Genomic DNA, 14,572 nt, shown 5'->3' on the forward strand with positions numbered 1-14,572 from the left:
TTAGTTCTGTGCCATTAAAAAAAAAAAAAACATGAAACAACTGCTTACTCTTCTACTGATTTTAATTGGAGCAGTCAGCAACAAACATAAAGCCACCAAGCTCTCTCCGAGGGGCAGGGGATGAGCAGGGCAAGAGCCTTGAGGAAGAGAGGGATATAAGCTCCGTCCAGTATGTACCAAAACAGCACTGACAGTTCAGAAACAATTCAGAATGAAGGCATTTTTTAATATACAAAGTATTTTTTCAAAACTGCATGTTGCTAATGGATCTATTGTCTGATTATCTGATCCAGAGTGGTCGTGACTGGTTCTCTTTATAGCAGGCAGCCACTCTCCTAACATCCTGGTACTATGTACCGCCAGTGAATCTTTTAGAGGTACACAATACTGGACCGTACCAGCTTACTTTCACCTCTGACTATGGGCGTATTTAAATATTCAGCTGGGAGGTCAACGGAATTAATGAGATGTTAAATTCCCCTGCTTTTTATTTCGTGCTCCATTTTTGTGAATACAACATAGCAGTTAAAACACAAAAAGACTTGAAAATATAAATCACGCATGGAAACTTCAGTATTGTTGTGGTTTGGCTTCTAAGCATAGGTGTGAAGTCAGCGTGGTATTTCTTCCTGTTAAACCAACTGCTTTCATTTCAAGAAGATGGTTTTCAGCTGATGTTTAACCTTTATCGGGATTAAATTGTGGCATCAAATTATTGCAAATGTCAATTCTAAAAATTACTCTGAAAAGAAGTGAAGGCATACAAGAAGGATCAATGTACACAACTTTTGTTTTTGATAAAGCTTTTTTGGTGTTTTTTGTGATAGCTGCTTATATTTTAGAAAAGGTGCAAGACTTTAAAAAGTCTGCATAGTTTCTGTCTGTAGGTCTCACTGCCTTGCTGAAGTCTGTTTTAGTGCATATTATTTGGCACAGTGATGGACTGGCAGCCTGTTCAAGCTGATGAAGAATGAATGGAATTAAAACTGAACATGAGCTAATCTGAAAATTAGCACCCTCCCAGTGCTGCTGCTGTTTGTTTTTCTTCATATCTGATTAAAGCTGAAAGTCAGGTCTGTTCATTTTCAATGGTTGGTCAAAGGTGGAAAAAAAAGCCCACCACAACGTTTGACTGTTAGTGTTGCTGCTGAATGTGGTTTCACATTGTCGCTACACAGATAGCCTTCACAAAGATACAACAGTAAGGAAACAGATGTACAAAAATGTTCAGAAATTTGTGTTACATTTTTCTCCAACACTCATTTTACCAAGTTGTTACACTCTTCACATCTTCACACAGGGAATGAAACACATGAAAAATATCAGATATAGCCTAATTCAGTTTTTTAAAATAATGCCATAAATAACATTGTTTCTGGACAACCAATAATAAATTTATACATGTAAGGCTTGAAAAAAGTCAGAATCTTCATATATAAAGGGTGTTTTGGTATTTTGGGTGCCAATATTTTAATGAGGTGAGTGGAAAAGGAGACAAGCTTGGAAAATAACCATAATCTTGCCTACCTCCACACACATAAGTATAAAAGACAAAAGCTCAGTAACACACACCTAATCATACTCTCTTTTTCACACCTCAAACACACATCATCACACCAACACAGCATATATATACAACCCCACCTATCTTTGCACAAGCTAAAACTCTGACTTTTTGTTTCTGTCTCTTTAACTGAAACATACCTGAAGATAAACATCTGGCTTGATGCTGAGGTGAGGAAACAATATCTTGGGGATTCGTCCACACCAGGAGCCACCTCACCAAGAACCACAGAGGACATCACCACAGGAAAACCTCCCAGATCAGGGCAGGCTGGGGCCCACACCGCAGCCAAGGCTGCAGTGCAGGGTCCCCCAACTTCCCCAAGCAGGGCGATCTCCACAGTAAGAACCCACAGACCGTGTAGGCATAGCCCCCGCTGTGGAGAATCCCCATGAGGAAAACACTGACATTAAAAAGTTAATAACTAAGAACAAGATCATTTATAAATAAGAATTTTGTAAATTTCTGGAGCCATCGCTACCAATAAGGTAATTTGTAAATAAGAGAAAGAGGCAAAGAAAGGCCTTTTAAAGAGGCACTATGGAACTTAGGCAGATTTTCTCTGTGAAGCACACACTAAAGATGGCTAATTCAGCAGCCATCCAGCATCATACCTGTATTATGAGCTCTTTCCAGACAGTGAAAGTCAGTCCTATATTGACTTCTCTTATCTCTTGCTCGTTCTCTTTTTCTGTTTATTTCCTCTCTTCCTACAATAACGTCCCCTAGGTTTCTTTGCCTGTGTGCTTTCTAAAAGGTCCATGTGTTGATATTCATTTGCTAGTGTGTGACGTGCGTAAAGTGAAACTCTGGTGTAATTTCCTGGATGCAAAAGTTGTGAAGTGCAGTTTCTCTGCTTCAGGACGCTGCCGGGCAGCGAGGGATCCAGAAATGTAAACAATAAATGTCACTGTGCCATCAAATGAGTCAACACAGAGTGAAAAGGTCGAAAGTTATATAGTGTGACTTTAAATGTTGTAAATTTGTTGTAGTAATGTTTCCTTACTGATCTGAGATGACTTTGTGCCCATAGAATTTAAAGAGTTTTCATTAATATATCAGTTCTTTCTTCTGACTGTTCTGTTCTGTTCTATTATGACCTGTACATACTGAAAAAGCAAAGTTCTTCACAATGTTTCTTTAAAAAGTTTTATTTTTTAAACTTCTTGATGATTTCGAGCCGAGTTGGCCAAAGTTAGTGATCCACATCTCACTGGTTCATCTATTGATATTAGATTCTCCCAGCTGTTTTTGAGTGTTTCTAGCAATAAATAGTTGATTTGTACCTTAAATAAATCATTTAAACAAGTAAACATAACAAAAATAAAAGTTTTTTATTTTCTTTTCTAACATTTACTTAAAAGGGTTAATAAAAAAAGCTGATGTTTGATATGTTGACAAGCAGGTTGAAAACATACACACAGGAATGTAACAAGAAAAAAGCAATTTAAGTAAAACAGTATTGCAGCGTTAAAGTCTATTCAAACATGATTCATGTATGATGATCCAACTTTTAAAAAGTTTAGCTGCCCCACTATCGATTCTAGGGTCTGATTTAAAATCAATGTTCTTCTTTTATAATTAATGTTTTTTTTTTTAATTTACCAAGCTTCTCAATAACCTACAGACTTCCTAACCTCTTTGACAATATTATGACCTGTACATACCAAGGAAGCAAAGTTCTTTACTATGTTGCTTTAAAAAAAAATATTTAAATATAATTATAATTATATATAATAATTATTTATATTATAACTTAAACTAGATCTTTTTTATAGACAATCCTGATTGTCACTGATTGTAGATTCTCCCAGCTGTTTTTGAGTGTTTCTAGCAATAAATAGTTGATTTGTACCTTAAATAAATCGTTTAAATAAGTAAACATAACAAAAATCAAAGTTTTTATTTTCTTTTCTAACATTTACTTGAAAGGGTTAATAAAAAAGCTGATTATGTTAACAAGCAGGTTGAAAACATACACACAGAAATATAACAAGAAAAAACACATTTAAGTAAAACAGTATTGCAGCATTAAAGTCTATCAAAACATGATTCATGTATGATGATCCAACTTTTAAAAAGTGTAGCTGCCCCACTATCGATTCTAGGGTCTGATTTGAAATCAATGTTCTTCTTTTATGATTAATTCATTTTGCCTGTCAAATAATTACCTTATTTAAGGTAGGATCAAGGCAAGAAAAAAGAAAATTTTGTTTAAGTGGTGAAATAAAGCAACAACACAGTTGACATATTTTGACTTGGAACCTATTATTACATTATCATAAGGTTTAGGCCTAATTTTTCTTTTCATGGAAAGACAGTTTGTAGACTCTCCTTTCATGTATTCAATAACATTTTCATGAGAAAGATCATTTCACTCCAAACACCTTTAAACATAAAGTCAAAACTTGTTTATAAAGACCAAGTAATACACATGATTCTAAAAACTGTAATATGACTTTTGACTCTAAGCAAACACAAAGTTGAATACTGAAGACGAAGTGACATCAAGCATCAATTAACTGACTAGTTTAACCCAAAAGCCTTGATATTAGCGTAGCTCCTCTGTTTCTCTGCTGCTTCCTTTATTGCTCTGGTGTCCGTTTTCATCATGGCGAAGACGACAGCAGAATAGACCAATCTGTCCTCATCTGTCTGGGAAAATTATTTCATTAAACATTTAGGTGATTTTTGAAGCATTTTAATTTAATCTGATTTTTACCTGCTGGCTTTTCTGACCACCACTGCATTTCTGCAGCACAGCTGCAGCTGGATTATAAAGTAATTAAATGAATAGATAACAATAAATTAGTGTTCTGCACTTTGAATTTTCTTATCAAGAGAACCATGAGTAACTTCTCTCACCTTCACAATGCTCACAGGTGTTTTTGTTTGTGGCATAAATGAGGACGGCTATAACAATCAGACTTAGAGCCAAGACAAAACTCAGTAGGAAAATAACTGCTCTCACATCCTGTGACCACAAACTGGATCCTGAAACTATAAAGAAGAAGCAGTTACAGTTAAAGAAGAGTAAAAAATCAACTTGGTTAAATGTAACATTTAATATGACAAACAGAATCTAACTAATACATCCAATGATAAAATCCCCTTAAACATCCAGTTTAGTTCCATTTCTAATAATAATAATAATAATAATAATAATAATGACAATTTTCAGTCTTGTTTACATCACTATATTACCAGTTACAATATTGGCTAAAAATAACATCTTACCAGTTACCAGTTTAGTTCCATCTCCAAATAAAATCTCTCCACATGTGGCCACAGCGCAGTAATAAATCCCATCATCAGAGGAGCTGATGTTCTTATAGAAATCATAAACACATTTCTTCTGAGGGTGAGATCTATTGTCACATTTATTATGTATGTTTCCATCAGTGTAGATGATCTGTGGAAGAGATTTATCTGATCCAGTTTTGAACCAGAACGCACTGAGATTTCTTGGACACGTCTTATCCTCAGAGTCAGAGAAGACTGAACACTGCAGAGTCACTGAGTCTCCTGGACGGGCTGGATCTGATGCTGTCTGAACAACAGTATAGTTTGACGTCCTCTCACTGTTCCCTGTGGTATAAAACATAATCTATGTGAGTCAGAGATGAAAATTAATTTGCAGCAAATGTTGTTAAAGCAACCAAACCCACATAAAATTCTTCCATTCTAAATTTGTTTTCTCATTGAGATTATTTGTTGAAAAACTTTTCTTAACATTTGGAAGGAGCCTGTGATGTTGTATAATTACTGAAGCTAGACGTCACATCTGTGGTGAAATCAGTAAAGTACATGTTCTCACTGGATTAATAAAATCATAATGGAGAAATATTTACAGTTGATAGAGTGAATAAAAAAAATACTGTGCTCTCTTTAAGTTTTTGTTTTCTAACATGCAGATTTCTGACTGACCGTCTGCTGCTATTAACTTGTTTCTGTTTAATACATTTTTTACTTTTACAATGCTATAAATAATAATGTAATAATAGAAATGATCCCCTTAGAGAGAGCACCCGCTGTTTAAAGTGCACAAATAATTATAATAATAAAGATGTTAATAATAAATTCAGCTACATATGTTTAATGAAAACACTAAACTAATACCATGCAATTACCTTTTAATGACAAATACATCCCGTTCCATGTATCCTCAGACCAGTCGATCTTAGCACAGTGATACATTCCTTCATCATCTTGAACGGTCTTAAAAATGGTCAGGTGGCTGAATTTTCCATCATGCGTTACATTCAGTCTTGAGGCAAAATGTCCTGGTCCAAACTCAAGAATTTTGTTTTTCACTTGCTTTACAATCAGTTTCAGAGTATCTCCTGCACCCTGCTTGTACCAGTGGAGAGCAGTACTACTCTGCCCTTCATGTGGCATAGTACAGGTCAAACTCACAGTTTCACCAAGTTGACCCGTGGTCACTGGAACCAGCGTATCTGCAGTGAATTAAAGAATAAATATAAATAACAAGCAAATACAATCAAAACAACAAATGACTTATAATTTTAAGTACATAAACATGAATAATCAGAAATAAACACGGAGCTATTTAAATGAAAAACTTACATCCCTGATGAAGGAGGAGCAGTGTAACCCACAGCACACACATCTTGTTTGTGTTCACTATAAAGATATGTTCATATTTAGGTGCCACGAGGAGGTGTGGCAATCCAGAGCGTCAAACACATCTGATTGGTTAGAACAGAGTATATGATCAAAGTGCATTTCCTGCCACACTGGTAATTTCCTTCCTTATTTCTACTGTTTTACCTTTAATTCTGCCAATAATGACTTTGGTACAATATTTGAGAAATGTCTTCATCTTCTTCTGTTGCTGAAAGGGGTCGGCAAATTTAAGCTTTTGTATCTGCCTATAGCCTTTTGACTTATTTGGTTAATCTAGCTGATTTATTTTTGTTTTTTTGTCTGTTATGTTTTGTATTTACCTCCATTGGAGGGACCCACTCACAAACCAATAAATAAAAAAGAATAAAGAAATTGTTGTGATTTACTAAGTCATGAATATGGGAACTCAAATGGGATTTTACATCCTGAACCTTGTTTTTTTTATTTACATTCGATCAAATTATAGGCACATAATCCTTTGCAATTAGACCCATACTGAACACCATGACCTGCAATTAAACTGCTCTGTAAACATTCTTGTATTTTCCACAGACAGCTTCTGATGTTCTGTCTACCAATAATATGTAGATGTTGTCTGTGTGTTATGAAGGACCTCACACAGACAGATCAGAGATGAGCAAGGATTTATTACAGGCACGGATCTTTAAACAGGTGCTTACGACAAGGAGTAGCCAGGGAGAAAACACTGGAGTCCGAGGATCAGCCAGGTAAGTCGAGACAGAGAAGGGGAAAGCAGGAAAGGCCAACAGAGTTGCAACGAGGTCTGACGGGGAGTGAATGTGGAGTTGGAGTATATATGGCCCAGGGATCAGATTGATTGCAGGTGTGGCTGATTAATATTCAGGAGATTGACTGCGGCAATGCGTGGCAGATTTGTCCGTGGCAGGGCCCGGTGCAACACTATGAAAGCATGTTTTTGTCATGTTGTGATTTTCCTTAAAAAGTGTACTTTTTTTATTTTTGTGGCTTTAGACAGCAAAGGGCTCCAGGGTCAGATGTGTCAAAGATCTGCATAATGAATGCCCCCTTTCCAGCGCCCTAGTTAATTCAATTGTAACCGTGTTTCATTATTATTATTATTATTATTATTATTGTGAATGTCTGTAGTTATCTACTTGTTTGCATATGATGTGGTACCAATCGATGAAATGGTGAGGCACCAGACTGGAACTAAATTGATTTTAACCAAAGTGGAACTGTGCTATCACAGTCTCTGGGGGCTTCAGGGAAATTTTAAACAAACAAACATACAAAACAAAGTTTGGTGTACTTTAAGTCAAGTCAGTAGTGCATGGTTTTAAATTTCATACGCCTGCTTTAAAGACTCGCAGCAGCTGGAGATGAGGCGGTAGGACCCAAATGCAGGTGTGGTGGTACGCTAGTAGTTACACTGAACAGAATGTTTAATGTCAAGAAACCAAAGTGTTTCCATAAGTGAGAAACCAACTCAACAGAAAACTGGAATCAGTAAAGAACAAAATTTACTGATAAACAAGTTATCTGGTGACAAAACATAATTAGTAACTACAGATTGTTAATGACTATAAATGAAATTTGGAAGGACAAAAAACACTAAGTCCTGGTCCTACTGGATCTGAGTGCTGCCTTTGATACGGTAGATCATCACATTTTATTAAACAGACTTAGAAGTCTGGTGGGCCTCCCAGGTACTGTTCTTAACTGTTTTTACCCCTATCTCACAGATTGATGGTTTTATGTAAGTATGGATACACGATCCTCAAGAATTGATAAAATAAAATGTGGGGCAATTCTAATCCTACTTTCTAGGATAATAGATTATTGCAAAGCCCTGCTCTCTGGTCTTCCAAAAAAGAGTATTTGTAGTTTACAGTTGCTCCAGAACTCTGCTGCACATGTTCTGACGAGAACCAGAGGGCAGGAAAATATTAAATTGCTGCACTGAAATTAAAATTGTTTATTTATTTAGAATATTTTGAATATAAGCATGAAAAGCAAAAGAAAATAAAAAACAAAAGAAGAAGGAAAAAAAACAATCAAGCATACAGGTAGATACAAATACCTATTCAAAATGGAGTGTGAAGACGAATAACTTGTGAACTCCCACCCCTTCTCCTTAAATAATAAATAATAATGATAATCTTCCTGGTTTAGGCCTGTCTACAATCTAACATGATATTAGTAGTTAAATAAACGTAGACTTAATTTTATATACATATAATACAACCATGTTCAATGTAAACATACACATACATACACACATTTACATACACACAGTCATATGTACTCGTACCCATACCTCGTAAGTGACCAGTAAAGAAAGAAATAAACACAAGCACAATATCGTAACAGTTAGTGCTACCCAACACCTTCCTCATTCCTACACCTCTGGAAGGTAGTGTATCTGTGCTTCATTTTGAATTGTTTCATGTTTGGACAATGCTTCAAATCTATGGTGACCCTGTTCCATAGTCTCACCCCAATGATGGAAACACAAAAACCTTTCCTGACTGTACAAATTAAGAGATTAATTTATTGAATATACTGTATTTATATTAATTAAGTTAATTTCCCCCCTTTCCCTTATGAATAGTAAATAATAGCTGCATGTTTCTTTGGTAATAGATTATTTTTAGCTTTGAACATTATTTGGATTGTTTGATATGCCACAATATCATATATATTGGAGTGTGTGCAGCCTTGATGCGTTACCTTGTGCCTTCCAACTAATCACAACACATCTTTTCATAATACCCAGCATATTTTTGAAGATTGACAGACATAACATATATAAGGCGTCCTGGAGAAGTCACTGCAATGATCGTCCTGCCTGGATCATTCTCTGCTTGCCTGTTCAAGAAATGGTCAGTCGTCTGTCAGAGTGGTCTTAGTGAAGAAATTTTGCTTCTTAGTTAAACTTCCAGCTTAAACAGATGAGACAAACTTTTCCCTTTTTAGGATTTATAAATCCTTTCCAGTTTTTCTTAAACATTAGTCTGATTAACACCACAGGTTAATTAACTTCCTGATAGGTTGCTTTCACATTTGTCAGGTCAATCTGCCCATCAAAGAGGATGCAGGAGATCGACCTTCCTCCCTGCACTTTTCATCAAACTCTTCTCCCAGCTCTACCATCAACTTCTCCTGTGCTCTCTTGACCAAGTTCTTATCAATCACTTGTACTGTCTTCTGTGATGATTCCTGCATCAATCAGAGCTGCAGTTGCTATTGCTGCAGTTGGCCTCAGCCCTTTGCCATACCTTACACTAGCAAGGGCAATGTTTGGAATCTCACCAGCCTCCTCAAAATCGAGATTTCCTCAAAAAGACGGCTACTCCAGCTGCCATCCCAAATAGAAGTTACCAAAATAAACACCTTAACTTTAAAATAAAAAGTTGTTTTTTCCCCCAGAAGAATAACAAAATAATAAAAAAATATATAAAATCAACTACAAATTGATGTAGGTTAGGGTTATCAGAATTGAAGAAAAAAAAACTCAGATTTGTGTTCGACACACTAAAGTACACAATATGAACACCCCTCGTGATTGATTTTCAAAAAAAAAGTATGGCCCACCCTATTATTGCGTTCTCTGTCCATGTTGTTGTTGTGTTGTTGTTGTCATTCATAGCTAAAATTGTAGCCACAACAGTGGTTTTTAAAAATAGCTGGGCCACAAGAAGTGGAAATGAATAAGCAGTAATCCAGCAAGGGGGGTAGCTACCAATCACCAAATTCCTACATCATGTGGGTTCCTATGGAACCCCAAAAAGACCCTGCCGAAATAGTTCCTACAGTGGGAAAGCAGCTCATGAAATACTGGGTTTAACGCATTTATGTCTTAAAGTTCCCAGTGCGCATGTGGGATATGGTCGACTTCTGTGCTTTGGTTGTGTTTTTTATGTGGTTTCCTTGGTCAGGGAAATAAATAATTCCAGGTGTTTATATGTGAATGGGTCATGGTATGTTAGACTAGGTTTTGTAAAGTGTGAGTGTGTTTAATGAGTATTTGATCTATCTACCTTGGAGTGGACCAGGGATTCAGTGGTGGGATGAGGTATGTGTTAAATTTAATGCAAGGAATTTTTTTTAAAAAGGTTCAAGATTAAGGAATTTGTGAAAACACAATTGGCCCTCCACAGCAACACCACTACTATCCATCTAAAAAGAAAACATCTTCCAGTATCTGACCTCAATAATGTGTTTATGGAGGTGTTATGACCCACTTTAGGGGTATTCTGGGTGGGTAATTTGCTACCAACTAGACACAGAAAGCATACAATCAATTGCCACCACAGGTCTGCCAAGCTGACGGAGAAACCGTCTGTGTCAAATAGTTTCACCCTCCAGAATGATGTCCTTTATTTCCTGGTGGATGGTGGCTTGTGTTGTGATTGGTCGAGTGGTGAGCCAACCAGAGGGGAGGAGATGAAGGTGTGTCTGTTCTGGCCACACCTAACAGGGAACAGGGACAGGTATTTCCATGTGTCATTATACGGCGTATACCCACTTATTTTTCGGTCAGCATTGCGTATACCCACTTCTAAATCCCCCTGATGCGCACCATTCAGTAATATCTGTGAGCCAGGTAGCCCATTTTTTCCTTAAGGATCATGAAGCCACGACCCACCCTCTTCTGCCTCTAATTGGCTGGTACTCGCAGCCTTCACTGATTAGATTGGTTAACTTTAGACATGAGTACAGATGAGCCAATCAGAGGCAGAGGAGGGCGGGTCATGCCGAGAAAAATATTGCTAACACCTCAGGTGCCAGTGGAAAAAAAAAACTCGCTAACAGCAGACAGCAGGCGGCGGTATGCCAACCCAGTTGATGAAGGACATCATCCTGCAGGTGAGTTTTAAGGTGGTTTCCAAATAAGTCATTGTTTTAACCTACTGGCAATATGACTAGACATTTAGAAGAGACGAGATTTTGTCACCAGTAGTTAAACTGTGCGAGTTGCTAGCGTTATGAAAGGCTAATGTTACCCTAATGTTAGGTTGCTGAAGCTAGCTAGATTGGAATAATGAGGGGAAACCGCGCCATTGTTGGTTTTCAGTAAGTGTTAATTAGAATTTCATACCAGACTAATGTTAGATGAAACTGATTATCTCAGTTTCTATGAAGCTTGTTTGTTACTGTGAAGGTCTAAATTATAACGTTTAATTTAAAGGTAATTTTAATTTTAAAGTAGCTAGGCTGGTAGTTGATTTTTCAGTACAGTAAGTTAAAAACACAAGAATTGGGACAAATAGTTTAAGATTCGGCCTAAAACAATATTGAGGTCTAATCAGAATGTCTTACTTTGTTTAGGGACAGACAAAAATGAAAAGAAAGGGAGATATTGCAGATTTTTTTATAAAGAGGCACAAATCAGGCCCAGACCAGCCCCAGGCAGACCCCAGCCCTGAAACCAGCAAACCTGGCAGCTCCCACCTGGGCGCTAGCCAGGCAAGTCAACCCAGTCTACCACCACCAGGTCAGAACATACAGAGGAAGTAAATTCTCCAGCTTATTGAAAAGTGAAGCCTCAACAAATGGTGATTTTGACAGATAACACCTCATTTTGAATGTTGGTTGTTTATGAAAATCGGGGGATCCATGATCCATGTCTTGCTGATGACTATTGTGAGTGTATGTGAGAGAGAGAGACATGGAGATGCAAAATATTTATTTTTATTTTTTTTATTTAGACATAAATAATGACTGGCCAGACCTGTGGAGTGCTAAACAAACAGAAGACTTCAAATCCAAGAACCCCTGGTTGGGATCCAAAAACAAAAAATTAGGTAAGTTTAGGTAGATTGCCAGTTAACTAACTAGGTAACTTCTGAAACTGTGTGTGTGTGTGTGTGTGTGGGTGTGTGTGGGTGTGTGTGTAGGTGTGTGTGTGTGTGTAAAAGGACCATTCTCATGTACAGCTGTGGGTACAGTATTACATTGCTTGTTTATGCTTCACAGGATGTCTGGTCTGTAGCAGTGTGAACTCCATTGGGATCAACAAGGAGCAAGGTGTGTCACTCTCAAGAGAATGGATGAACTTTGAAATTCAAGTGTCTGGCCATGAAAGTAGAACAACAAGTCTGTCAGTCTTGAGAAATAAGGTGAGGAAACATGCGTTGTCCAAGGCCCACTCTCATGCTGTGAAGGTGGCAGAGCAACAGAAAGAAGCTGCCATTGACAATGCAATGGAGACCATGACTGAGTCCTACATGAAGGAAACTGAAGCTGTGTTTCGAACAGCCTACCATCTGGCCAAAAATAACCGACCCTTTTCTGACCATGAAAGCCTCATTGAGCTGCAAGAACTGAATGGTGTAAAAATGGGCTCAATACTTCATTCACGTTACAGTGCAACGCAAATAATACAGCATGTTGCTAGTGAGATGCAGAGCAAAATTGTCAGTAGCATTATAGCATCATCCAGTAAGTTAGCTGTTCTGATTGATGAGGCATCTTCTTTAAGTCACAAGGCTGTCATGACAGTTTCTATTAAAGCATCAATTCAAGAAGAAAGCCCTGAGTTTATATTCCTGGAACTTGTTGAACTTGAAAATCAGAGAGCAGATGGCATAGTACAGGCGTTACTTACCTGTTTAACTAATGCTGGCTTTACAGAAGAGTGGCTTCATGAAAACTGGGTAACATTTGTATCTGATGGAGCCAGTGTCATGCTAGGAAAGAAGTCAGGAGTAGCAACCAGGCTGACTTGGAGATTCCCGAAGCTTTTTGTATGGCACTGTATGAACCATAGACTTGAACTTGCTGTGTCAGATGCAGTTGATGAGGTAAACTCTGTCAATCACTTTAAAGCTTTTATCCAGAAGCTATACTCTCTGTATAGTGTGTCAAACAAAAATGAACGTGAACTTGTGAATGCAGCAGCTGAAGTAGGCTCACAACTTCTTCGCATTGGCAGAATCTTGGATGTACGTTGGGTGGCCAGTAGCTTTCGAACTGTTCGTGCTGTTTGGACATCCCTGGGAGCTCTTGTGCAGCACTTTAAAAATGCTTGCAGTGATGAGATAAGGTCCACAAAAGAGAGGCAGATGTACAGAGGTTTGTTAAACCGTGTCCAAAGTCCAGAATTTATTTGTGACCTTGGGCTTATGTACGACACACTCCATGAATTAAGTGTTCTGTCACAGGAGCTTCAGTCTCGTTCTATAACTCTCCTCAGAGCAGAGCATCTGCTGAAACGCTCAATCAGAGTGATCCAGTCATTCAAAGAAAGTCCAGGTGAGAAATATAGTGAGGCTTTAGAAGCAAAACAGACTGGAGAGTATCGGTCTATAACCCTGAAAACAAATGCAAAGCTGAAGTCCATCAATCCAGGTCAGTTCTTACAAAGCCTTGTGAACAATCTGGAGCAGCGCTTATCTTTTGAAGATGAGACCGTCATGGACCTCAGCATCCTTGATCAGAGTAAGTGGCCATCAAAGCCCAGCATTCGCCATGGTGAAGAACAAGTTAAGCGACTGTGCAAGCGATTTAACTTGTGCACAGACCAAGCACTGAATGGGATGTGGGACCTACTGGAAGAGCCCAGTAGTGAGCCTAAGGACCTAAAACCACTTATCAACTGTATGAAAACATTCCCTGTCAGCACAGCAGAGTGTGAGAGGAACTTTAGCCTTATGAACAATATAAGCTCAGACAAGAGGGCTGTCCTTCTGATCTCAAACATATCAAAGTTGATGATTATTAATATCAATGGCCCACCAACTTATAGGTTTGATCCTAGAAAATATACAAGGACCTGGTTGAAAAGCCATCGTAATGCCTCTTCTTTGCGTTCCAGACAGTGCAGGGTGAAAACCCCTGAAAGCAAATCTGTCTGAAATGTACTTTAGTATGTATCCCCTTTAATGAACATGAAATGAATGAACATGCCCACTGAAGAAAGTACAAGCTGAGTGAAAGCTGATCCTCTTTTCCCTTTGTATAAAGTCTTTAGTCTGATATTCAAAAAATGAAATTCAATATTTGTAGCAATATTTATGTACATGTGTTCAGTTATTGAAAACAAAATTATTCATTTACATTTGCTGACAGTGCACTTTTAAGTTTATCTGATTTTTTTTTATGTTTGGAAGAGAATGATTTGTGTGTTTTATTTATGATGAAAAATGAACAAGGATGCATTGTCAACCTCAGATTTGAAGTATTTTCTTTAAATAAATGTTAAAAAAAATTACTGAAACACCATGTGTGCCTCATTGTAAATACATTTTACATTCATCCATGCTGCTTGTGTGACCAGTAGTAGTAACTAAAAACTGCTCCTAATCAAGTCATAAATCATTTTATAACAGTGAGCAAGTAGAAACGATGGATTTTTGGGTAAACAACTATAGTAGT

The 14,572-nt window shown here is 37.5% G+C and overlaps 2 protein-coding genes across 2 annotated transcripts; one reads left to right on the forward strand and one right to left on the reverse strand.

Moving 5' to 3' along the window:
- Nucleotides 1-3,712: 3,712 nt before the first annotated feature.
- On the reverse strand, nucleotides 3,713-6,194 carry LOC121643505. Its single transcript, XM_041990953.1, has 6 exons — nucleotides 6,152-6,194; nucleotides 5,695-6,021; nucleotides 4,802-5,152; nucleotides 4,430-4,564; nucleotides 4,287-4,333; nucleotides 3,713-4,219 (listed from the first exon to the last, which is right to left on the reverse strand). Exons 1-6 carry the CDS (start codon nucleotides 6,192-6,194, stop codon nucleotides 4,091-4,093), a joined length of 1,032 nt encoding a protein of 343 aa, XP_041846887.1. The 3' UTR covers nucleotides 3,713-4,090.
- A 4,819-nt stretch (nucleotides 6,195-11,013) lies between these two features.
- LOC121642777 (E3 SUMO-protein ligase KIAA1586-like) lies at nucleotides 11,014-14,052 on the forward strand. The gene is made up of 3 exons (XM_041989725.1): nucleotides 11,014-11,690; nucleotides 11,905-12,000; nucleotides 12,173-14,052. Exons 1-3 carry the CDS (start codon nucleotides 11,537-11,539, stop codon nucleotides 14,050-14,052), a joined length of 2,130 nt encoding a protein of 709 aa, XP_041845659.1. The 5' UTR covers nucleotides 11,014-11,536.
- Nucleotides 14,053-14,572: the final 520 nt, after the last annotated feature.

This window comes from Melanotaenia boesemani, chromosome 7, assembly GCF_017639745.1.
Source record: "Melanotaenia boesemani isolate fMelBoe1 chromosome 7, fMelBoe1.pri, whole genome shotgun sequence".
Taxonomy (NCBI): Eukaryota; Metazoa; Chordata; class Actinopteri; order Atheriniformes; family Melanotaeniidae; genus Melanotaenia; species Melanotaenia boesemani.

Bases quoted from the DNA above. Each gene is read 5' to 3' on its own strand.
- LOC121643505 (XM_041990953.1), bottom strand. From the start codon at position 6,194: ATGTGTGTGCTGTGGGTTACACTGCTCCTCCTTCATCAGGGAT. The intron at 4,565-4,801 runs GTAAGATGTTAT...TCTTCTTTATAG, and splicing joins TGGAACTAAACTGGTAACTG to TTTCAGGATCCAGTTTGTGG. The intron at 4,334-4,429 runs GTGAGAGAAGTT...TTTATAATCCAG, and splicing joins CACCTGTGAGCATTGTGAAG to CTGCAGCTGTGCTGCAGAAA.
- LOC121642777 (XM_041989725.1), top strand. From the start codon at position 11,537: ATGAAAAGAAAGGGAGATATTGCAGATTTTTTTATAAAGAGGCACAAA. The intron at 11,691-11,904 runs GTCAGAACATAC...TTTTTTATTTAG, and splicing joins ACCCAGTCTACCACCACCAG to ACATAAATAATGACTGGCCA. The intron at 12,001-12,172 runs GTAAGTTTAGGT...TATGCTTCACAG, and splicing joins ATCCAAAAACAAAAAATTAG to GATGTCTGGTCTGTAGCAGT.